At 35.9% G+C, this 25,805-nt stretch overlaps 1 protein-coding gene across 5 annotated transcripts in view; it reads right to left on the bottom strand.

Annotated features, from left to right (window-relative positions):
• The window catches only part of LOC111332557 (uncharacterized), a 34,289-nt gene extending 9,087 nt beyond the window's left edge, over positions 1-25,202 (bottom strand). For 4 of the 5 annotated variants that reach the window (XM_022937910.2, XM_022937912.2, XM_022937911.2 and 1 more), the window contains exons 1-26: positions 25,047-25,202; positions 21,881-22,042; positions 21,150-21,257; positions 20,306-20,422; positions 20,068-20,178; positions 18,976-19,092; positions 18,305-18,418; positions 17,662-17,772; positions 17,106-17,213; positions 16,178-16,294; positions 15,458-15,568; positions 14,696-14,812; positions 14,412-14,516; positions 13,595-13,711; positions 13,173-13,283; positions 9,807-9,923; positions 9,509-9,616; positions 8,382-8,498; positions 7,643-7,750; positions 6,480-6,596; positions 4,499-4,597; positions 4,265-4,381; positions 3,189-3,299; positions 2,638-2,754; positions 1,469-1,579; positions 58-174 (exon numbers count right to left, since the gene is read on the bottom strand). In XM_022937910.2, the coding sequence (XP_022793645.2) occupies positions 58-174; positions 1,469-1,579; positions 2,638-2,754; positions 3,189-3,299; positions 4,265-4,381; positions 4,499-4,597; positions 6,480-6,596; positions 7,643-7,750; positions 8,382-8,498; positions 9,509-9,616; positions 9,807-9,923; positions 13,173-13,283; positions 13,595-13,711; positions 14,412-14,516; positions 14,696-14,812; positions 15,458-15,568; positions 16,178-16,294; positions 17,106-17,213; positions 17,662-17,772; positions 18,305-18,418; positions 18,976-19,092; positions 20,068-20,178; positions 20,306-20,422; positions 21,150-21,257; positions 21,881-22,042; positions 25,047-25,083 (2,902 nt within the window). In that variant the 5' untranslated portion in view covers positions 25,084-25,202. Of the gene's footprint in view, positions 1-57; positions 175-1,468; positions 1,580-2,637; positions 2,755-3,188; positions 3,300-4,264; positions 4,382-4,498; positions 4,598-6,479; positions 6,597-7,642; positions 7,751-8,381; positions 8,499-9,508; positions 9,617-9,806; positions 9,924-13,172; positions 13,284-13,594; positions 13,712-14,411; positions 14,517-14,695; positions 14,813-15,457; positions 15,569-16,177; positions 16,295-17,105; positions 17,214-17,661; positions 17,773-18,304; positions 18,419-18,975; positions 19,093-20,067; positions 20,179-20,305; positions 20,423-21,149; positions 21,258-21,880; positions 22,043-24,168; positions 24,194-25,046 lie in introns of those variants that run through there. The other variant, XM_088744380.1, reaches the window with a different exon arrangement.
• Between the last annotated feature and the right edge of the window lie 603 nt (positions 25,203-25,805).

The following is a 25,805-nucleotide window of genomic DNA, read 5'->3' as shown; positions in this document are numbered from 1 at the left end:
TCGTTTAACACATTTTGAGAGCAAAGGGCCTACTACAGTGAAAGACAGAGTTTTTACCTTTTCTTTTCTGTGTTTCTTTGACATCCACTCCATCATGAGCATACCACTGTCCATCTTTCTTGTCATATCTGACAGGTTCAGGGGTAGGTGTGTGGGGTTCCAATGTTAACAGATCTACATGCATGGTATTAAGTCAGGACATAAGAATCACCAAACAATCCTGCTAAATGCACTGAGCAATTGGCAATTTTTTAATGGAAATTTTGTTATATGGTCAACACAAGGTTCTTTGCTTTTGGTGCAAATGATGACAGAAATGAAATTTCATTATTTTTGCTGATTCATTTTACTCCATTCCTTTTTACATGTCAAATGAGTGATAAGGCTCATCATTTATTAACAGCATTATTATTAATACTTAACCCATTATAGAAATGACATTTTTATGTTCACAAAAGTGTCTTGCTTTCTGTTTAAAAGCAGTTATAAATAATTCCTGGCATGAGAAATGCCAATATGTACCAAACATATATCATTGTAAGAAATATACAACTTTTTTTAGAGACATGTTTCGGCATGCTTATGCCATCTTCAATCAATGAGTAACTGAACATGAGTAATTATATAACAGACAAGTAGATGAATAAAATATTTACAGTATGATGTAATACAAAAGCAGGTACTAATTACAGCGTGACAACAAACATGAAATTAAAGGTGTGAACTAAAATGCTAGAAAAGTGTTATAATGCTGTAATTGTTGGTTAAGTTCAGGTTTGATCTTATTTATATAAAAAGCTTCTTTGCGTTTTAAACCAATTGAGTTGTTGGCAGAATCCAGAATACTAAAGCAAGAAAGGGAGTATTTGTTCTTACAAGAAGGAGATGTGTTAAAATGCTTTTGATCTTATTTATACAAAAAGCTTCTTTGAGCATTTCAACACATCAAGCATTTTAACACATCTCCTTCTGGTAAGAACAAATACTCCCTTTCTTGCTTTAGTATTCTGGATTCTGCCAACAACTCAATTGGTTTAAAACGCAAAGAAGCTTTTTATATAAATAAGATCAAACCTGAACTTAACCAACAATTACAGCATTATAACACTTTTCTAGCATTTTAGTTCACACCTTTAATTTCATGTTTGCTGTCATGCTGTAATTAGTACCTGCTTTTGTATTACATCATACTGTAAATATTTTATTCATCTACTTGTCTGTTATATAATTACTCATGTTCAGTTACTCATTGATTGAAGATGGCATAAGCATGCCAAAACATGTCTCTAAAAGAAGTTGTACATTTCTTACAATATTTATCCTACTTGCTACTATTACGACCTAACAGAAATATATCATTGTGTAAGGACTGCTTTATCTCTATTCAATTAAGAAAAGCAAATAAAATAGTAAAATGAAAGAAGGTTAATATCTAGAATCCAGCATAATGCTTCAGACAGCTGCTAACCTTTATGTCCTCCACCTTTCTTAGCAATCTTGAGATAATCAGTTTCTGTTGGAATTTGTTCAGAACTTGACCTACTTGATGGGCGTGGACTTGACGACACTGTGACCATTTCTGAAAAATCAAGTTTTCCTTAGGCAGAGGAAACCAATTGAACCTGGGTGCATTTCGTGAACTATGGGCATGGGTAATGTTAGCTGTGTGACCCGTACGCTATTTGAAATCCTTAGGCTCTTAAAACATCATTCAATGCTAGAGCACATTATGCCATTTTTTTATTTCTTATATTCTCGACAAAATGTTTCACCAATGATCAACATACATGTCACAATGAGACATTTTAAAAAAACTTGACACTCAATATGTACACTCAAAGTAGCCCAATTTGGAAACTGCACTTAATCTTCAAAGTATGAACAGTCTTAACTAGCAATCAAGTAAACTGCTAAACCCGGCCTAGGGAGTTGGTCTGTTGACAAGAACAACACAAGCTCAAAAAATATTGGATGGTTATCGATTCCGTTGATTTGCATCTTTGCGTTACAGAGATCAGAGCTCCAAATGCAAACATTAAGATCATTAATTGAAATAAAACACATCTAGAGTTATACTTGTGGCACTGAAAAATGTTTCCTAGAGAGTGGATGTTATATCAATTTTTATCTCCTTCGTCAATATAGATGTTTTCTAAGTGTCTGCTATTTACTACAAAATTGATCTAATACACCAATCATAAACAATAAACAAAAGCTGGAAGATTTCCAACATATTGTGGCTTATGGTGAAAAACGTATTACAGCCATTGCAAAATACCACAAGGTTTACTAAAGGTAAACCACTCTCTCATACACATTGTAATGTCAGAGGACCACATAATCATCTCATAAAAATCATTATAGTTCACCATAGAGAGTTCCATCATATCTTTCAATTCAGATTTAATCATCAATCAGCTTGACTTCTCACAACCAACATTGACAAAGGGGTGGGGAGATAACAGATTGAAACCATAAACATGAGGAAACAGAATATGAGCTGCATATGATTAACTCAAAAAGATATAATAAGAGTCAATTCAATGAGAATTGTCAACACTCAGATCTTTCCTAGATTTTTCAAGATGTTCTAAAGATACAGTCAGCGAATTCTTCCTAACACCTAATTTAACTCACCTTTTCTTTGCTGAGTGTCTTTAACATCAACTCCATCGTGATTGTACCACTGTCCATCTGTTTTGTCATATCTGACTGGTTCAGGGGTGGGCGTGTGAGGTTCTACTGTTAACAGATCTACCATAAAGAAATTACCAGTTAAAATCAAGACACAGTACCCTTTATGCTAACATACTGCAATGTGTTCCACAACATTAACACTAGCCTCAGGCTTGTGAAAACTCATTTTTTGGCTGGTAGTTTTTGGACCATCACTGGCCTAAATCTCTATTTCAACTTTCACTTCAGGTGAAGCAAACCACAAACTCAAAGTGCTTACCCCTGGGAAATAAATAGCTTGCCAGCTTTTTTCGTTTTGCTTTTTGTTTTTGTTTGTTTTTTACCAGTCCAGCCTATTTGCTAGGAGCATTGGCAAACAAGCACTGACAGACTAGAAAAGATCTCTGATGAGGTTTGAGGGAAATCCTTCACTCATTAGCTTCTAAAGACATCCGAGGGATTACAAGTACTCAAATAAATAGCATAATTATTTCTCAAGTTTACAGAACAACCTTTATGTCCTCCGCCTTTCTTTGCAATCTTTAAGTAATCTGTTTCTGTGTCCACTTCCAATGAACTATCCAGGTTTGTTGAACGAGGACTGCTTGCAACTGTTACCATTTCTAAGGAGTTAAACAATGAAAGTGTTCATTGTGATGGTCAAAAATTTTACTTGAAATCCAATGTTATCAAGTAATGGCATTCCATGAACAATGCATGGAAAATTTTTGAATTCCATCATTCCCTTAGGGAAACTTTCACATCCCACTTTCTTGAGGTATTTCTTTACTAGTGTAGCTCATTACTCATTTGTAAGTAAAAGGGAAACAAAATCAAATACTTTTATGTTTCAATATCAACTACTTAACAAAAACTATTATAACATAGCTAGCAGAGCCATGCAATCAAATTCAGTATACGTAAGCTGGCTCAAAATCCCGATAGTGCACGCTGATAGCGTGAGCAAATCGCTTTGCCATAAATTTCTTTTTTTTGCATGAGCAGCCATTGTTAGTGTGGGGAAAAATAATATATTTTGCGACAATAATGGATACAAACAGAGACTCGGCCCACCAGTCCCAAAACAAAGACAGTTTTCCCACAATTTTCCCTTGGGCTAGAGTTCTTAAATGAGGCAGAAAAAGAGAAAAACAATGGAAAAGGAGACTTGGCATCAGTGCCGTCACGATTCGCTGATATTGTTGTCCATTTTTCGCATCAGATTTGAAGCACAGTTCCACTGGCTGTTATAAAACAATTGGTTCATGCTTTCAGCTGTGCACTATCGAGTTATGGAACACATGGGAAGTTTGGAGAGCACTCAAGAAGCTAGAGTTGCCCTCGGCTATTGCCTTGGGCAACTCTTCTGCTTCTTTGGTGCTCTCTAAACTTCCTATGTGCTCTCTAACTCGATAGTGCATACTAATGCATGAACCAATTGTTAATTAGATTTGCAAAGCATGCTAATATGATCTTGTCAAAACTTTTCATAAAAGCTTGACCCAGAGATTACACAAACTAGTCAATTAGTTGCTTGAGCTACTTTCAGGCTGCCTGTTCAAGTTTAAGTAAGAGGAAGAGCTTCAACCTTTTCTCTGTTGTGTGTCTTTAACATCCACTCCATCATGTGCGTACCACTGTCCATCCTTCTTGTCATATCTGACTGGTTCAGGGGTGGGTGTGTGGGGTTCCACTGTTAACAAGTCTAACAATAATATAAAAAGAGATTTATGCAACACTTAATTTTCCAGATTCAAATACATTTATGGAGTTATTGTGCATGCAACATACCATGAATAAAAATTATACTTTTACAGATTACCTTTGCGTCCTCCCTGTCTGGCTGTTTCTAGGTAATCGCCATTGTGTTCTCCAGCAGCCGAGGTATCTTCTGGAATACTTTCCAGGGTCACCGACAAATCTACATATAATAAACAAACTCCTAAAATTTCCATTTATTGAAATAATATGGGTATAGCTCTGCTACAAAAGCACTGAGTTGGTGCCTCTTATCCAAAGAAAACAATAGTTATTGCAACAACTTATAATTTTTTGAAAGAAGGAAAATCTTCCCTAAAAAAAAATCTGTCATCCATACCCCTAAGGACTTTCTCACAGTAAAAATACAATATAATCTGACCACATGGACGTTAAGACAGCTGAGTGACAATAACTCTCAATAAAGAGATGACAACTTTAAATTTAAATTTACAAGACATGTTTCAACATTCTCATGTCATCTTCAGTTGCATATGAGCTTTTAACGGTTGTACATTTGAATTTATATCAAGGTATGTTATAAATTACGTGTCAGGGCTTAGGTTACAATTTGAAGAATTATGTTACAATTTGAATTCTCTTCACAATGGAAAGGGTTAAGAAATTATCGTTTCTAGATATATTGTTAGACAACAGTCATCCATCCATCGTCACCAGTGTATATTGCAAGAAGACATTTACTGGTTTTCTTACTAATTATTTCAGCTTTACCCCTTTGATTTACAAACTGGGCTTAGTCAGAACATTAGTTGACAGAGTATATAAGATCAATAATTCCTGGGCTGGTTTTCATCTGGATGTTAAGAAGCTTATTTTCTTACTACGGAAAAACTGTCTTCCATCTTGGGTCATAGACAGGATCATTTACAGGTATCTAGCTAAGAAAAATAATCCTTCTCTTGCTGGGCAGAATGCCTCATCTGACTCCAGGAAACCTTCTTCGCACTATTATGAACTTCCTCATGTTGGCTGGTTTTCAAAAATCGCACAGACTAAGTTAAGACAACTACTCAAATGTTATTGTAAAGCTGATTTAGATGTTAAATTAGTTTTCAGTATGTTTAAACTCAGAAACATGTTCAGTGTGAAAGATTCAGTACTGCTAGGTCTACGTTCGTGTGTTGTTTATAAATTTTTGTGTGCTGGCTGTAATGCCAGTTACATTGGTGAGACCACTCACCACATTTGTACACGAGTTCATGAGCGCCTCTTGTTGGACAAGTCTTCAAATATTTACAGGCACCTGCAATCATCAAGGGCCCGTCTTGATTCTTGTGATACAGAATGTTTCATAATCTTAGATTCTGCTGCCTCAAAATTCCAAATTAAGATCAAAGAAGCATTGCATATAAGTGGGAAAAACCCATTTTTAATCAGCAATTGAAACATCTAGATTTATCTCTTTCCTTTTAATTATGTTGTTCCTTTTGTCGTTTATTTATTATTATTATCATTTAATTTTTTTTGGTCCAGTTATGCGCGAGCTATTTTCATTTTTTGTGTATTTAATATTCAAATTAACGTAAGCCCTGACACGTAATTTATAACGTACCTTAATATAAATTCAAATGTACAACTGTTAAAAGCTCATAATTATGCAACTGAAGATGACATGAGAATGTCGAAACATGTCTTGTAAATTTAAATTTATAGTTGTCATTTCTTTATCAAGACAATAATTATAATCTGAATTGAAAACATGAGGTTACCCAGTAAACAAAACACCAAAACTGGGATCCATATCATCAATCAGTCTCTACTCATTTCCTCACATTTTGTGTTCTGTCAACTTCATTAACTGAACAAAAAGTGACTCAAAGTAAAGGCTGTCTGCAAAGGTCTCAGAAAGAGCAAATTGATCCAATGTAATGTAGAGGGTCTCATAATCAACTGAAAATCAAACTAAAATAAACTCCCTTTACAACACCCCTTGTAAACAACTTGGGCAACAACTTGTTTCATGCAGCTGTTGAAAAGTCACCAGCTATATGAAACAACTCCATAATTCTTGTAGGTACATTTACCTCTTCTCTGTTGTGACTCTTTTATGTCCACTCCATCATGGGTGTACCACTGTCCATCTTTCTTATCATATATGACTGGTTCAGGGGTGGGCATGTGAGGTTGAACTAATAATAGATCTGTAAGCACAGATGCGCAATCATGAACACTTACAATATTTCTTTCAGTGAAGAAAATAGATTGTTGTGTTACATATCTGCTAGATAGCCATTTTTAACAGCGAACAGCTTCATTTAATGCCTAGTCATCTAGTTGGGAAGGATTAGCCCTTTGTAAAACTCCTCATTTTAAAGTGCACCTACACCCAAAAACTTTTTTTCGCTTAACGAAGTAAGCTTATTTTTTTGAGTATTTCTGCGCAAAATTTTTTTTATTTGCTCAAATCTTCAATTTTCTATGCCCAGTCAAAATACGGAAAATCGGCCGCCATCTTGCCCCACGACCGAGTTTAAAGAGGAATGGCTCTAGTGGGTAATGTGACGTCAAATCGAGAACACAAAAGTCTGCATTTCACACATTTTCACTTGTTTGGGAAGGTTGTAGTCGATAATTGTCCGAAATTATGCCGACTAAGTGTGTTGTAGAAGGATGTAGCAACATGCGAAATTTGCAAGAGGGTATCGCGCTTCATACATTCTTCATACAACACACCTAGTCGGCATATTTCAGACAATATCGACGACAATCTTCCCAAACAAGTGAAAATGTGTGAGATGCAGACTTTCGTGTTCTCGATTTGACGTCACATTACCCGCTAGAGCCATTCTTCTTTAAACTCGGTCGTGGGGCAAGATGGCGGCCGATTTTCCGTATTTTGACTGGGCATAGAAAATTAAAGATTTGAGCAAATTAAAAAATTTTTGCACAGAAATACTCCAAAAAATAAGCTTATTTCGTTAAGCGAAAAAAAAAATTTGGGTTTAGGTGCACTTTAAGGAGCCACTCTGATGTCAAATACCCAAGATTTCTCTACAGGGTGCATGTCAATGATCACCACCTTCATATTCCCATGAATTCTGAAACACTGTGAAAATTCACTTTCTTTTAAAATCATTTAATACCCATTTTTAACAAACATGATTGTTATTTTTAAAAGATATTAAAAATAATCAAAGAGTGCAATGCTCCACAATTATGTAAGCATGCTGTGCAACTCATCAGTTACCTTGATGTCCTCCACCCTTTTTGGCCAACTCCAGGTATTCTCTGTTATTACATCCTGCGGCTACGACACATTCACTGTTCTTCTGATCATCAAGTGACACAATTGAGTCTAGAAAACAAAATATCAATCAATGATTATAACATATTCCCTTCATTGATCAACATACAATTTACCATTTATTCTAGTGTAGCTGATTATTTATGGTAATGTTCAGAGCTATGCATACAAACTATTGATTGTGTAATTAATTCAACCTGGTTTACACCTGGAAGCAATGGTTTTAGGCTTTAGCAAACCAGTGGGCTAGCTGTGAGGCAACCTTTTCTGTAGCCTGTGATGTTAAGTCACAACTTCAATGTGACCTACACAGTGTAGGGATAACTTTGCAGAGGTCTCTCATATCAGCATTCTTCTAGAGATCCTTATGAGTGTACCATGAAGCATGTGTTAACACCCTTTTTAAGTGCCTATACTGCACCCAAAAATGTCTGAATTTTAAAGCTTTGTGGCCTTTGCCCATTTCTTCTCCAAGAGTAAATGTATATATACTTGTCCTGATCATTCAATGAGAAGAAATATTGTTCATTGCCAAGAAAAGAGAGTCCTGAGGATTAAAATTTATCTTAGTTAGAACCCAAGTGCTATCATTAATTTTAGGCTCCACCTGAAAATACAAACCATAAAAATTTTCAAAGTGTGGAAGCAAAGAAGATACTTCATGCTACATCCTACTATTTACCTAATCGTTGCTGTGTTTCTTTGACATCCACTCCATCATGAGTGTACCACTGACCATCCTTCTTGTCATATCTTATCGGTTCAGATGAAGGTGTATGTGGGCTTATTGTCCATAAATCTGAAAAAAAGGAAAATACACAAGTCAGGGCTTCCCTAGCTTTGTTGAAAAATGGTTACAATTGACTTTCTCACAATTACCACACTTTTTTTCAAAGGCTCTTAATAAAGGTACAATGTTTTCACTATCATTATTAGTTAAATATTTGCTAATTAAAGTTATTACTAATTTGTTCATCCTCATCTGTTTTCTAACAAAGGCTAAATGTTTTTGATTCTCCTACTCCTGAAACAACCAGTTCATTATCTGTTGTGTTCAGTTATAAAACAAACACACAAATCATATTATAGCAACCATTGTTTTTCTCAGTGCGTTACCTGAAGTATCTTTGGGTACAATGAATATATGAAGTTCATATATTTTGAACTGCGGTTGTAGATACGTATGATGCACGATCCTCGCAGTAGAGAGCGCTATTTATGCAATTGCGAAAATCAGACCTGAAAAAATCAGGCCTGTATGGGATTCAAACCACTGACCTCTGCAATACTAGTGCAGCACTCTACCAATTGAGCTAACCAGCCAACTGAGAGCAGGCCGTTAAGTTGATTCGTAATAAACCCGTGATGATAAATCAGATACAATGAATAAATGAAGTTCATATATTTTGAACTGCGGTTGTAGATACCTATGATGCACGATCCTTGTTAGCTCAATTGGTAGAGCATTGCGCTAGTATTGCAGACGTCAGTGGTTCGAATCCCGTACAGGCCTGATTTTTTCAGGTCTGATTTTCGCTATTGCATAAATAGTGCTCTCTACTGCGAGGATTGTGCATCATATGAAGTATCTTTTATTCATTTACATTTGCATCACTTAATTAGCCTGTCTCTCCAGCAAATGATTTCAAGCCCACGGATCCCATTGGTTTAATTCATAACTTAAGGTTTCCCTGCCATCAATTTATCATTCTTCAAGGCCATATCAACTGTGGACACATAATAATTTTACTTACATGATGCAGCAAATAAAATAAATGATATGAGAAATAAATAAAAAAGTGAGCCAACCATTATGTCCTCCTCCCTTCTTGGCCAAGTCAAGGTATTCAGTGTTGTTTCCTCCTGCTGATACTAGGGTTTCCGTGCCTTGCTGAGCTTCAACAGATACAGCTAATTCTGTTCAACAAACATAGCATGCACCTCATAAATATACAATTGTATCTGAATTTCTCATAAAGTGATAAATTCCAGAACTTTGTGATAACATTCTAATCAAATCTAATTTCAAATTTACAAGAATACTTTTTATTACAACTGAGAGAGAAGGATAAATGACTGACATAAACAGGTAATTCAATGCAGTAACCTTTTCTTTTCTGTGTTTCTTTGACATCCACTCCATCATGTGTGTACCACTGTCCATCCTTCTTGTCATAACTTAATGGTTCAGGGGTGGGTGCATGGGGTTCTACTGTCAGCAGGTCTATCACAGAGCAAACAAATTTAGTAAATCGCTCACAATAACATGAAGAACAACAACACAACAACAACAAATTATACAGAGAGGTTTGCAGTCTCTCGATTCCATAATTCCATTGTAAGTTTGATTCACAAAAAATAAATTTTATTACTCTTCAAAATTAGATTACTCAACAGTGTCCCCATTACAGTTTTCAGATGGCAAGCAGATTTTGGGTAGTCTACACAAATTCTCATCAAGACTTCTGAATTAACTTGACTTGAAATGATTTGAAAACCAATCTGGAGGCCAGATGGCCCACATGGAAAACATTTCAGTGATTCTCTTTCTTTAGTCCCATTCTCTGGGTAATAGTTGATGTGACTCTTCCATGTTTTCTTTGAAAATAGTTTCTCAAAGTATTCCACACCTGATTTCATTAGAGCATCTCTTTGAACGCAGACAATCAATAGCTGTTACATTTACTGTGCATTTTCTAGTTCCTCATGTACATTATGTTTATTTATGCACTGAAGGCACTGGGTTAAACAGGTTAGATCATTACAATGAAGTATCTTACATTTCTTTGAATGAAATTACAATTCAATGGGCAATCACAATGATGAGTAGCACGGTCACGCCACCATTACAGGGTCCGAAAATTATATTTACCCATACCTTCGCGAAAAATGTATGAACGCCCCTCAAACTTTACAGATAAACTGAGTAATAGTTCTTGTTTGATATGAAATCAATAACAAAATTCAAGCGATAAGTTTAGAACACGAATTAAAGTCAATTGTTTACAAAAAGCACGACATTTTGAGTGTAACGCGTAACATCGAATTTGCATACCAAGAGTAAAAACGTAATTTTTGTCCCTCAAAACGAATAAAAGCTTAAAATTTTATCATGCCTAATTATTGTATATAATACAAATAGACTTTTCACAAAATTTCATTGCTCTGTGTTTTTTATTGAGGCAGTAATAAGTACAAACTACAATATAAGTTCTTGTGTGTTGTCCTGTAACGCTGGATTATAAACAGACTTCACAGTTTACAGAATTCAAGCTTTTGGCGACCAGATTAACCTAAAAACAATAATAATTACATCTGAGAAAAGTTCATTCATTTTACTTTAAGGCTCTGTGCAAGATAATAGCAAATCATGAAATGCTGGGAAAAATATAGCGATTTTGCATATCGGAAACAAATTTGTAACGAGTTTTGATTGCATAAATTCAACCATTACTTACCTATTTCGAAGCCGATAAATCAGCGTAGAGTAGTCCATCACCATATAGAGAACGACCAAATCAAAGTTCATTCTATCAGACTTCTAGATTCGTAAGAATTTACGAGCTTATATGAATTTTCGCCGAAGAAATGGTACAAAGAATGAATCGAAACATATTTTCTGCCTAATGTGTTGTTTATAGACGCTTTGCGATCATATTACATATTCAATTCGGACCAGAAACACTACAAGCCGCTCTCAAAATCGTCCCAAATCATGGTCACAACGTACAAGAAACGACCAAGGCCAGCCTGTGCAGCCTTGCCTGATATGTTTGGGGGGGGGGATACGGATATTTTCAGGGTTTAAACAATAAAAGCACGTGGTATATTTAGCCGCGTGTCGACTAGCGTTACACTCGATTTCTCAATCACAATAATAGCAGCGTGCTTCAAAAATTAATCAAGCGATTCCGACAAATTATGGAAACAAAACCCCAATCAAGTGCTGAAAAGATGAAAAGATGGAGAGAACAAAAGGCTGAGAGAAAGAAAGCTACTGATAAAAGATACTACGAGAAAAAACGCCAACAGAAAATAGCCAAAGTGCGTGACAGCCGAGGTCAGAAAACTCACCGGCCGAACACTAGGGCACAAAACCTGAAAGCTGTTACGAAGAAACGAAAAAGGGAAGAAACATCAGCAGAAGAAGAAAGAAGACAAAAAATCAGAGAGCAAACTCGAAAAAGAGTACAAAATTTACGTGAAAAACGGCGAGCTGAATTGAGAGAAGCACATGAAGAGCATGCTACAAATGCCGCGGAGTATACGTGTTCAACCCCGCCTTCTAGTTCCGCTTTCCAAAACAGGATGGCAAAAGCCCGCGCCCTAAAGAAAACAACTCAAGTTCTGCCAAAAACACCACAGAAGAAAGCAGAACTTGTAGAAACAATATCCTCAAGTCCGCGCACTAAAAAGATTTTAGAAAAAAAAGGATTCATCAAAACACCAGAAGAAGCCAAGGAGACGACGGCATTACGCGCCCTTGCAGCAGATATCACCGAAGGTGTTCAGCAACTAAAGAAGAGTGGCTCAAAAGACAACAGAGCCGCTTATAGTGCCTTTAAAAGTCTTGCATTTGGAGAAAATGTATCCAAATGTCGAGCAAAAAAATCGCTCTCAAAGCTTGTGAACGTTGGCCAAAAAAGTGTGCGCAATGCTGTGAAGGAAAGGGCAAAAATATTGGCTGGGGAGAGAAAGAGTTGGCTATATACAAAAAGACGAGTCCGGCGTGATGCCCTTTCGGAAGAAGATGGGAAGAAAATTTTTAGCTACTGGACGTACACAGCTAGTCGACCAACTGGAGACAAGAAAGATCTTGCTAAGCAACGTATTGGGAAGCAGGAATATGTCCATCACGCCAAACATGTTTTGGAAAAAACACAGACTGAGGCATTTCTTGAGTTCCAGGAGTTGCATCCAGAAGTCAAAGTAAAGCAGAGGAAATTTGAAAGTCTTAAGCCATTTTTTGTAAGACAAGCAAAGGAGAGGGATAGAAGATCATGCCTTTGCAGAAAGCATGTAGAAACACAAATTGCCATGGTATATGCGGCCACTGTGCGCCATATTTGTGGAGACCTTCCTGTGAAGCGGAGAGCCCGGAAACCTGTATATAAGCTTCCTTTATTGGAAAATGAAGAAATAATTGCTTCACTTTAAGCAAAAATAACCTTAATTCAACTGTTTTCTAGTACACAATTAAGTTTATCATGATTTCACAACAAAATATTGAATTGTAATGATTTTGACACGCCCGCAATGCATTATGGGTAAACCAGAAAATCGCAATAAATACTTAAATAATGTAAATAATATCAATTTTTGAAATAATATGTGCAATGTACATAGATACACACTATTTCATTGAGTAATAGATGAGATATAAAGACAATGATATTTTTTGGCTGTGTTACACTAAATGGACAGGTGATTGTGCTACTCATCAATTGTATCAGCAATTCTTTAAAATTCAAACCTTTATGTCCTCCACCTTTCTTTGCAATCTTCAAATAATCCGTTTGTGAGTCAACCTCCAATGAACTATCAAAGTTGACTGGACGTGGACTGCTTGTAACTGTTAACATTTCTAAAGAAAAGAGAGAGTTGAGTAAATTTATTTTTATTATGGTTTCCATATTAACAAATTAGCCAGAAGTGGCTGGTTTCTGGTGTGACAAAAGGAGGGAGTTGAAAGCCATCAGGCTTGTCCTCAAGAGTTATTCTATGAACTCTGAAGCAGAGGGGTCTCCATTGAAGGGAAAAATGACAAACCTTGCCAACTGTGCAATTCTCAAGCTGGGCATGATGAGCATGAATGGTGTGGTTGAGTTTGTGATAAAAACCAGGTTGAAGCAGTCAATGACATGTGAGGTTACATTACTTTGAGAACCAACAAACCTTTTCTTTGCTGCGAGTCTTTCACGTCAACTCCATCATGGCTGTACCACTGTCCATCTGTTTTTTCATACATAGCAGGTTCAGGAGTGGGTGTATGAGGATCGATTGTCAACAAATCTGAGACAAAAAAGAAGAAATTGACATTTTGGTGATATCTCCTCATTCATAGACTAAAATTTTGACCAATTCTTGCAAGTTGATGCTTACATAATCTCTCCAGGGTACTTTACTGTTATTGTTGTTGTTATTGTTATTGGTTATTATCAACAACACTATTTTCCTTTTACGGCTAACTAGAAAATGACTTTAAAAGATATCTTGAAATGTGCCCTTTTAAACTCTTACATGTACTTCAATTTTGTACTTGCAATATTGGATCAAAATATGAAGAATCTCGGATGACAGTTTTTACTTATTTACCATTATGATAATATAAAAAATAGCTTTGTTTAACATAGCATATATGTGAATTAAATTTTAAACATCCTGAACACAATGATGCAATTAAAAACTTAAGAAAACCATAGACAAGAAGGAAAACTATCCAAAACTGAAACTTTTCATATAAAAAATGGAGTCATAGAGAAGTTCACATCATTCCAATTAAAAGAAAAAACCCAAATGCTTAGTTCACTTCCAGGTCTGCTGCTTAATCTCACCTTTTTTGCACATTCATTTTTTAATTTATTGATCTGACCTTATTTAGGAGGAGTCTGCTTTTGTGCGCAGTGTATTTCGTATTGTAGTGACAGGATGGTGCTACAAATCCCCAAATAAAAACAGACATTGACACTACCAACTGCTAACTAGTGTATACCTTTATGTCCTCCTCCTTTCTTTGCCAGTTGTAAGTATTCTCCACAGTTTTCACCAGCAGCTAGAACATCACAGTCTTGAGAGTTATTAAGACTAGATGACAAGTCTGAAATGTAGCAATTTAAGAATACATTAATGTACTAGTAAAGAAGTGAATAATACACTCTGATATAAACTGTAATGCATGCATATATCCATTTACTTCACAAACTGTTAAACAAATTATTTTACCTATTCCTAACAAAAGCACCACTTATAATCCTCCTATTAAAAAAAAAAAATTACCTTTCCTTTGTTGAGTCTCTTTTACATCCACTCCATTGTGAGTGTACCACTGTCCATCTGTTTTGTCATACCTGACTGGTTCAGGGGTGGGTGTGTGGGGTTCTACTGTTAATAAGTCTGTTGGTAAATTTACCAGATAAAAGTATTTTTCATAAAGTAGTCATACTATTGGTGAACGACTGAACGTTACTTATTCTTGCCATGTTCTGAACCAGTTACCATGGTTCTCAAAGGAAATGTTATTTCCTGCAATTAATTAATGTAGCTAGTAGTAAGAAGATTACATTTTATAAGTAAAATCAACAAAGTTTTATAATGGCCGATTGCTTTTGTAATGTAGAGGAACTATCACAAAACATATCATATCAAGCTGTTATGAGGGCATTATAGCTGGTTTTGTCAAGCAGTGTGGTCCGTTGTTCATGTGTTGCCATCAACACAGTTCACTGTTATTACCTACATAACACGTCAAGCAAATGAGTTCATCAACAATGAGAGCAGAATTGAAATTGAGATTTATCCAATCACAAAACACATTAACAGTAACTGGATAAAAGCATGGGAGACCTGTGAAGTAAAAATTTTAAATTGTGGCATTTATCATTAACCATGATAAACAACACATTTTCAATAAGAAACATTTTTCTTTGAACCTATCATGCTTCTTATCTTCATAAAATCCACATCTAAAGTTAAACTGCAATGTTAATCCAGATGCAGGCATCACAATGCCAGCCATGCTATGTTCATATAAACACTAACCTTTATGCCCTCCACCTTTCCTAGCAGTCTTCAGGTAATCTGTGTCTGTCTCTAGATCTACTGAACTTGCTGTGCTTGATGGATGTGGGCTCTTGGGCAGGGTAACCATTTCTAATAAGAGTAAACAAGAATAATGGTTAACAAATGCTGAGACAAGACAATGGTTCATCAAAGCACATGTTACTAGTTAATTAAACCTGTTAATTGAACCTGTCTGTGTTTGAACATAAGAACATAAGAAAATGAGGGGAGGATTGTAATGTTTGACTTAAAATAGATACTTCCTGGTGAGCCACTCTAATACTTTCATATCTTTCAGAACAGTAGTTGGGTTTGTACATAATAATAAAAATGCAGACGAATAACCACCTGACACAATTTATTGACTATAATAAATATAGGTACCATAATGAACAAGTTTTTGAACATACCCTTCAAGTGGGTGAGACAGTTGGTCATAAATGTTACTAGTTAATTACAATGAAAAGCAAAAATGTATGTATAAAAATTAATTATTAATAAGCATATTATTACATATCACTACCATCATAGTTGTTATCAAGCATTTCAATGGCATACCTTGAAAGCTAAACAGTATCTGTTTCATTTCAATCAGTTCTAATCATTACTTAATATACAAATGTGAGTAAATTTATAAAGCAAAACCATTAAATAAAGCTTCAGTGTTTAAGTCAAGCTGTGATTTTTTTTGTGTTCTACCTTTCCTCTCTTGTGTCTCCTTGACATCCACACCATCATGAGTGTACCACTGTCCATCTGTCTTTTCATAATTGACTGGTTCAGGGGAAGATAAGTGAGGTTCCATTGTCAATAGGTCTAGGGCAGGAAATGATAAGATAATATCAGAGAAAAAAAGAATACCACTTACATGTTTAACAAATCATATGTACAGATCCCATACTGGCCTGAATTTTATTAGGCCTGATTTTCACTATTGCTCAAGTAATGTTCATTACTGCAAAGATCACTTTGATGTTCATTTCTTAACCCACATTTCAAGTATGTGATTTTCATATATTCCCAGCCATTTATTCATCACTTCACAGGTTTATTCCACACAACCATCATGATAATGATCAGCTGACCCAGTGGGCTTGTTAGCTCAGTTGGTTGAGCAGGCTTTAGTTGCACTTCTGCTCAAGTAGTGTTCACTACTGCAAAGACCACTTTCAGAAAAGTCCACTGTTTATGCTTGTGACTTTTTCAACAATAACAGTTTATGTAAGTGTGATGTTAACTTTGAATATACTAAACATGGAAAACTTACTCTATTAGCTTGGGTATGAAATAACCAAGCTGGGTATGAATTGACTGGGTACAAAATGACAGTGGGTACAATACGACTGGTATCCATTACCATAAATAGAAAATTTTCAGCCATAATTACTTGATGCTGCTATACCACATTTGAAATTGTAACCTTGGGATTACATATGTACATCATTTTAAGTCCTATACACCGAATCGAAATATGGCGTCCAATTTGAATTGCCATTGTTCTTGACTGACTAGCCTCTCACACATGTGATAATCCTTTTGTGTTTCCACGTCAAGACGAGGGTAGTAAGTCCAAAACAATGGTAATTCAAATTGGATGCCATATTTTGATTCGGTGAATCTTCCTCACCTTTATGCCCTCCCCCTTTCCTTGCAGTCTGGAGGTATTCTGTTTCAGCTTTACATTCTGCTGCAGAATCACTTAAAGTTCGACGACGTTTCTGAGCAGATCCAGAATCTGATAAAAGAGAAAAGCTGGTTTTATTATGTCACTTAGAAGCACTTTCAGTAATATCCCCTGACACTTTCTGTCTACATTTTCAAACAAGCTTAAGGATAACAGGTGAAGCATACTGCATCCACAAATGACCACCCTCCAAAATATGAGAGAATCAAAATAAGAAAATAGCAAATTATACTGAAAAATTTGAGAGCAACTTTCTCACTTTCACACAAGTCAATAATTTTAAAGAATTAATATGAGTCCTGGTATAACTTACAAATTCAACAGTGGCTCTAAAGAGAGCAAATATAAGATGCAAACAACAATTGTTTTCTTAATTATAATTAATAGGTGCAGTTGATAATTTCTTTAAGGAGATAAAAGTAACCTGTGTAGTAAGCATTAGTCTTTTTTAAGGATCAAGCATAATCACTCTCTTTATGGCTTCTGAATCATATGTTACCTTCTGGTCCATCTTTGATCACCATGTCATCTTGATTGTACCAATCCCATTGCTTTTTTTCATACTGTTTTGGTTCAGGTGAAGGAGTATGAGCCTGAACGGTCAATAAATCTGCAAACAATGTGACCATTGTATAAAAGAAACAGTTCAAATATGATCTATAGATTACTCATCCAACAAACTGGATACTTTTATTAGTGGTTTCATTACACTCAGAGCATGCCTTGTAAAAGAAAAACTAGTTATTTTTCCTCAAATCTCAACATTTTTTCCTTAACCCGACCCAGAGAAAAACTGAGATTGTTGGAAAACATTTATTAACTAGTACCCTCAGCATCACTCATAAGTTTTTATCATTGAACAACAGCAGTCAATAAACCTTAACTATGCAATACAACAGGTTACAATGTGTCTGCAGACAAGCTCCTTTAATGTATGTGAATCCCCTTTACTTTTGTTATAAATACCATACATGGTGTTACATTTAGTACCTGGTCCAACCCTTCAAAATATATCATTGACAAATGCTCAACTCAGCAAAAGTGAAAAAAATCTATCATTGTGAAGAACAACTCCCTGAAAAAAGCTGTCAGCAGACAAATAAGTGAAATCAATGTTGTACTATGTGTTGTGAGCAGGGTACCTTTGCGTCCTCCACCTTTCTTGGCCAGGTCAAGATAGTCTGTGTGCTTTCCTCCAGCAGCTGGTTGTGCATCATCACCATTAGCGAGTAATCCATTCAAAGCCAAAGACAAGTCTGTTGTGGAATAAGGATGACTGATTTGAAAAATTCTGTTCCCTAGTTTACAATCAAAGAGCTTCCAAATATTTTCAGGGAATCCACATCAAAAGATAAGTACTGTAACAGTCTATCCTACTTGTCATCAATGGGATAAAATATAATACCACAACAATGACAATGCAAAATACATGTAAACCCTTGGGGAGGGGGGATATGCACAAAACAACTATAATTATATGATCTCACCAAAGGGGTCATGAAATCTTACAGATAGTTTCAAATTGTCAAAAGAGTGGTTGACACATTTGACCAGGGAGAGATGCAAAATACAAAAATAGGCTGTTCCTATGGTATGGTCTGTAATGTATCATGGTACATGGATTGACAGAATTCAGAAATTGTGGTAAAAAATAAAATAGCTAAAATCATTGTTTTAAAACATTTAATTCAATGGTTGCAGTCATTATGCTGGCCATGGGTATGCGTAGTTGTAGTTCTCCAATCAATCATATGGCTAACCAACTTGGCCAAGAAAAATTTGATTGTGACTAAATTTACAAATGATACTGCACCTTTCCTCTGTAGGGTCTCTTTCACATCCACTCCATCCTGTGTGTACCACTGTCCATCCTTTTTGGCATATTTGACTGGTTCAGGAGTGGGTGTGTGGGGAACTACTGTTAATAAATCTACAATTTAAGAAGGTCAGTAGAAATCAAACAAGTAATAAGCCACGCTTATATTGTTTTACAGAAATGTTTATAGGTGTTTATAGGTAAAATGGTTTTAAACACTGCACCAAAGAACTGGCTTTTAAAAATGACTTAAAGAACTAGAATGCCCAGAAATATTGGTGCATTTGCCATAAACAAACCACATGATTATACCTCAATTTCTTTGAGACTTGTCAAAGCCTACCTATGTGTACCTATGCCCTAAAATCAAAGTCCATTTTCCTTCCTTTACATGGTTTGTACAACTTCAGACAAACAAAATTCAAGGACTTTTCAAGGACAAAAATGGTTTTCGAGGACTAAGTTTTATTCATAAATCTAAACCATTTATGATTGAATACACCTTTGCCCATCGCTCAATTAAATTGAAAACAAAGGGAAATGAAAAATTCATTGACCAAAACATAGCCAAATCACTACATGTTTACGTTGCCCTTTAAAACAAAAGCACATGGCAGACTACCCCATATCGGAGGCCTTGCGCATGAAATTGAGGCACAGATCCAACTTTGCATCATGTACCACTCACGTTTTTTAATGACCATTTCCGCTTTTTGGTAGTTACTAGTGTACAAATTTTCCATAGCAAAATCGTTTAATTTATCAGAAAAACGACAAGGCGCACAGACGTTGCTAAATTTCAAGGACTTTTCATGACCTACTAAACAAATCAAGTACTTTTCAAGGACTTAACCAAATTCAAGGACTTTTCAAGACGACCATTAAAATTCAAGACCTTTTCAAGATTGTACAAACCATGCTTTATGAAGACTTTGTGGCATGGGCAAGGTGACATTAGTAGTGCTTGAAAATGGTTCAATAAGTCATTCAATTCAAAACAAAAGATTACTTTGAGAAGTCCTGACCCTACTGGAAATCTTATTTTGAAACTTTGTTCCTCAGGTTAAGATCTTCTCATTAAACACTTACCTTTATGCCCTCCACCTTGCTTTGCAAGTTGAAGATATTCTGTGTCTGTCTTACTGTCTACTGAGCTGTTAGCAGATGAAGATAGATGGTCCCTGGACAGTGTAATCATTTCTAGGAGAAGGTATTAGAAAGTGGACAATACCATTTTATGACAGTGATACTTTTATGATACTAGGCCCACATTATGACTTTAATAATACAAGTTGCGATGAGAATTGTAATGTAAAAGAACTCTCACCTTTCTTTTGTTGTGTGTCCTTGACATCCACTCCATCATGTGTGTACCACTGTCCATCCTTCTTTTCATATCTAACTGGTTCAGGGGTGGGTGTGTGAGGTTTGACTTTTAACAAATCTATAAGACATAAAAAATATTTGTGAGTTTGGGACAATAGCTCTGACTCATATGACCCCCAAAGCCCATGTATGCTTTGGCAACTGTTTATAAGGGATACAAGTCACTGTATAAGACAACGGAATGTGGCAAAATGTAATTGGCCAAGAATTACTATTTTACACCAATGAAAATCCAAACCCTCAATGAATAGTTGATAAGGGATACAAGTCACTATACAAGACAACTGAATGTGGTGAAATGTAATTGGCTGAGAATAATTTTACACCAATGAAAATCGAACCCTCGATGAATTGTTTCTAAGGGATACAAGTCACTGTACATGACAAATGAATGTGACGAAATCTAATTGGCTGAGAATTACAACTTTATGCCAATGAAAATCCAAACCCTCATGAATTGAGACAACAAAAGCTACAAATCGAGCGAAGCAAGTTACTGGTAATAATAATGATAGCAAAAAATAGAAATGTGATCAACTTTATTTATTTCATCAAAAATTATTTTTGGTAGGAGCCCACCGGCAAAAAAAGTCTTTAGTAAGGCCAAAAAATAAAAATTTGTTGATATGTCTACTTAGTTGTGCAGTATTTGTAAACTTAAGTAGCTATATCAAATTTATAGCATGAAGAGAAGAGGTTGCATGTAGCTTCTGCAGTTAACAGTTATCTCCTCCATTGTAAACAACTGAATGGACCCACATTTTTATGAAAAATTCAACACAAACCTGCATGTCCACCACCTTTCTTTGCCATCCGAAGATATTCAGTATCATTTTCAGTAATACCATTTGTTGCCATAGGCCCATTTAAACCAGATGGCGTGGCTGGAAAATCTGCAAACAGCCAACAAGTAGTTAAATATATATTTAAGATGCATAGTGTTAAAAACTAGAAAAACCAGTTTGAGGCCCTTATCTATTATTCCCTTCATTCTAACAAATTGATTTAAATGGATTTCATCATTGTACATGTACAATAATGTGCATACGAAGTAATAGCCAAATCTGAAAAAAAATCATAAAGTTGAGAATCTCAGTGAAATATGGATAACATCAGTTCACAGCCAAAATTTGGAGGAACTTCATTGTTTAGGCTATTTGTATTTTTCCAAAAACCTTAAAGCAGATGTATGCTACACACCAATTTTCCTAAATAAATTTAAACATATTCTTTCTGACACTCAACCCTTTTCCTTGTGCTGTAAAATAGAGAACACCAAAGAGAGTAACAATCATTGTGACTGATTGCAGTGTGATAGATTCATTATGGTGCATCAACACAACTGAGAGGTTTTTCAGCAACAGGTTTTGGAAATTGTTTCCTTTGGGTGAACACTGAGCTTTACAGCTTTAATTGTCGATTTCACAGCTTTTTGTGTAAAATTTCTTCTCAAATTCCAGACAACAAGATTTAGATTTGAATCTAAAGCACCTTTCTCTTTTCTCTAACAACTAACCTTCATTACCAGGACTACCAACATATAACTCTTGTTCATCCATATCTGAAAGGCTCCTTTGTGTGTTGGGGATGAAATCCTCTTCCTCCCGTAACAATGAAAAGTCTAATGCAAGGGGAGTTGGCAGACGGGAGTCCCAAGACTCATCCAACGAGGAATAATCTTAATAGAATAAAAATAACTAAAACTTACACTGGATAAACTTGCTTAAAAAGTAATAGCTTTTGTCTAGACCTCTAGCCTTGATCACTTAGTAACCCCCCCTAAAGCAGCGAGGTTACTGGATATGCAAGTTCATGTCAGGACCCCCACCCCTCTGCTCGTCCCTTCAGCAGATTTTGCAATACTTCGGGAGGTCTGTACCTTCCCCAGTTGCAATTCAGGTTAGGATGGTGTTGTTAGATGTTGATTGTTTCTATCACACCCCTTTTGAACCACTTGGTTTAATGTTCAAGACCTTAGGAATAATCTTACCATGAAAATGAAGTTTACACACAAACAAATTAATTTTTAGAACACAAATATAGTGACACGTTACAATCACAACTTTTTTTTTTAGCAGCGAGTAGTGGCCACTGATCACATGGCTGCACCATGCACTTATGGCATACAAGTAAAGAAAATGGAAACTTATCTACCAGAGTCACAAAGGAGTTCTAGGAAAGCAAACATTTATAAATTAATAGTAGCTGTCAAAGGAAATCACAGAAACATGCTACTTGCTTGCTGACAATTGCAATGCCTGTGTAACCAGTTTTTTCAAGATCAATTTATGTGACTCTAATAACTTCATTTTTTAACCAAGTTTCATAATGAGCTGAGAACTTAAGAAGGACAAGGTTTAGGTTACCTACTGGAAACCAAAAGTGAAACTTTTTGGATTTGAGATGATATAAATTTTAGCCCAGGCTTAAAACACCTGACTACAAAGTTCATTTTCAGTAGCATTGCCACCCAGCTGATAACAATTTCAGACCTATTTAAGTAACCACCCTGAATGATCCTTGCCCTCACACACTCCTAAACTAAGCAGACACTCCCATAAATGTACCATGCTCAAATCTTAACTGCTTAAAACAATGTATTAATTCCAGTAACATGCCTCACTAGGCCTAAAAAGCAAACTTTTAATACATCTTAATACATAGCACTGTTTTCATTCCCATCATAAAGCCCTTAGTTATCCATGGTTTAGAGAACTATCACTTTTCACATTTTCTTCATTAGAATGCCAACTAAAGTTGCTGCCATTAATACCAATATATTCCTTGCAGGATGACAATAAACTTTGCCACAACTACACAGTCAATGCTTGAATTCTGAATTCTTTAGATATGGCTTTGCTAATATGTCACTACGTAATTTGTTTTTTTATCAGTAGATTTAGCATAACTATTAAAATGAAACAAAATCACATGATCCATTATTTAACAAAGTAAATTACACCATGGTTGAAACTATGTTGGAAAATTACTTCTTTGTATTAAAATGCAGATACTTCTCGACACACATTGAGAACAAATTAAAAAAGAAAACTAAACATGCAAAGCACATCGAATAAGATTAAGCCTAATATAAAACATTCAACCTGTTTACATCGGGTCGGCAATTAAGCCGCAACATGAAATCCAATCTCACACAGCAGCATGATTTTGAGAGTTGCCAGTAATGGATCTCATGACAACAAGTTCATTTTTCCTGTGGTAACAGGTGGACTTTTACCCTGTGGTTCATAGGAAATCTAATATATCAGGACATCTCAACTCAGATTAATTTTGATAACGAGTACAAATATTTCTTATAACAACCTTAGATTACAGTCTGATCTAGTTTGAAAGCACTATCTAAATTGATATCCTCATTTCACGTGAGTTGTGGCGAGATTGTGATTTATTTGGGTTTGCTATTCAACATTATGCGTCAAGTTTGGTCTTTGTGCAGTGATAGTCAAGTAAACAATTAAGCAAGACAAAAACTAAGCTTTGCATAATTCACGACCATCTTGTGTAGTGTGAGACGAAACAAATCGAACGTATTTCTCGAAGTTAATAAGCAATAAGGTGACCCTCTGGGAAAGAAGTATTTCCTGTTGTCCCATGAGAGATGAGCTAACACGACAAAATAGTTACCACTCGACGCCAGACAGTAGATGATCGTTTACAAACAACTTTGAAAACTGAACAAATAGACCAAGAACATTCGAAACCGTTGTCAACTCGTGCTATGAAACACCCCGTAGTGACGCTAAGTGAAGGTTTGGTCCGTTTGGACCACGAATTGTTAATTACCATCAATCATCACGCATTTGCAACGAAAGAAAAACCTCTTCGGAAGAGAAAACAACCACAAAGTTTGAAAACAGATAAACCATATTTTGTCAACGGTCCATTGCGTCAACCTTTACCCGACTCGTTTACGAGTGATAACGGCAGAAAACAAATGGCAGTGACGCGCAAAATGAAATTTGCGTCGCACAGAATAATTTCTCGCTTTCTTGAGCACCTCACATGAATCACGGCTCAGCTTTAAATATTGTCGGGATTTTATGGTTTTTATCGATCGCTTTGTTTTTCGGCCCCTCCTTCTACAAATTATTATCCGCTTTCGCAATATAAGATCATTATATGTACATGAATTCTGATGAGCAGCGGAACCAGGGTCTGACACGAGCATTCCACGTAGTTAAAAGTCGCTCGTTACACGATGGCTTAATATTCGATTCAACTTGACACCCCACAAAAATTAAGTCTTAACTCCATGAAAAAAAAAATAGGAAAAGTCAACGAATGGCAGAATTTGGACGACTAATGAACCCTAAACAGATTCGTGAAATTTAGAATAAATAATTTACGGCCAAGAAACCGCTTCTCACTCCTGCTTTGCATCGATGGTGTAAATAGTTAAGCACCGTGCTAGTTTTGTGGCGAATCTCGACACCGAATTAAAATACAAGATTTCAAGTTAAAAAATAACTATATGAAGCTCAAGTAAGCCGTAGAAATCGTATAAAATAAAACTAGTTAAATATCGTGCGTTCATAGTTAACGACGTCTCCCAAGCAGCGAGACGAAAGTCCAGCTGAAAGGCTTGCGTTCGCCGCCCGCTTTTGACCGGACAAATTAACGATGGCTAAGAAATTATACCAGAAGAATCTCAGAGTACTCACCTTCTATAGAATGGCTTTGTGGGGAGAGAACCTCCATATCCCGTTAAAAAAAAAGAGAGAAAACGCGCTCAGAACGACCAACGTAGTTTCCTGCAGCGAAACGGAAATTATTCACCTCTACTATGTTTTCTTCTGGCAACATGCGTTTAGACCACTGACAACCGCGTGGGGCCTGATACCCTTAACAACAACTAATATATGTCAGGGGAGTACTAAATTAGTGATTGTGGTTTCTTATCACTTTTTAAGTTTTTAAATGGCGCTGGTGATTTGTTGTAAAAACAACTTATCAAAAATTTCACTTACTTTAGATTAAATGTATTTTTTTTAAACTTCAAACATTTCCTTACTTAGTTTGTCTCACAATAAATTTTAACGTAGGACCCCTCTCCTGACAAATTCATACCGTCATTGTATTTGCCAAGCGATTGGGTTGGCGCGGAATTTGACCGAAGTTGTCTTTCAATGATTTAATGTTCCTGTACGTAACCTGCGACAGTTGGTTTGCTCGGCCATTACCAAAATTAACACATTGAACAATTAAGTCAGCCCTGAGGTAAAACACGTTCGAATGGCTGACCAATATTCTCTCTTAATTACAAAAGTTTGCTAGAAAAAAAAAGCCTTCCTTCGAGAAACAATTGAAAATTCTTAATTATCCAAGGAACTATCGCAACAATATGACTCCCGCGACGCTAATAAGCTATTTGTCATTGATGAATTGAAATATTGGTTTGCCACAATAATGGAATTTTTCAA

Source organism: Stylophora pistillata, chromosome 14 (assembly GCF_964205215.1).
Source record: "Stylophora pistillata chromosome 14, jaStyPist1.2, whole genome shotgun sequence".
NCBI lineage: Eukaryota > Metazoa > Cnidaria > Anthozoa > Scleractinia > Pocilloporidae > Stylophora > Stylophora pistillata.
Note: the sequence above shows the minus strand (reverse complement) of the source record. Positions and strands in the feature narration are given on the sequence as shown.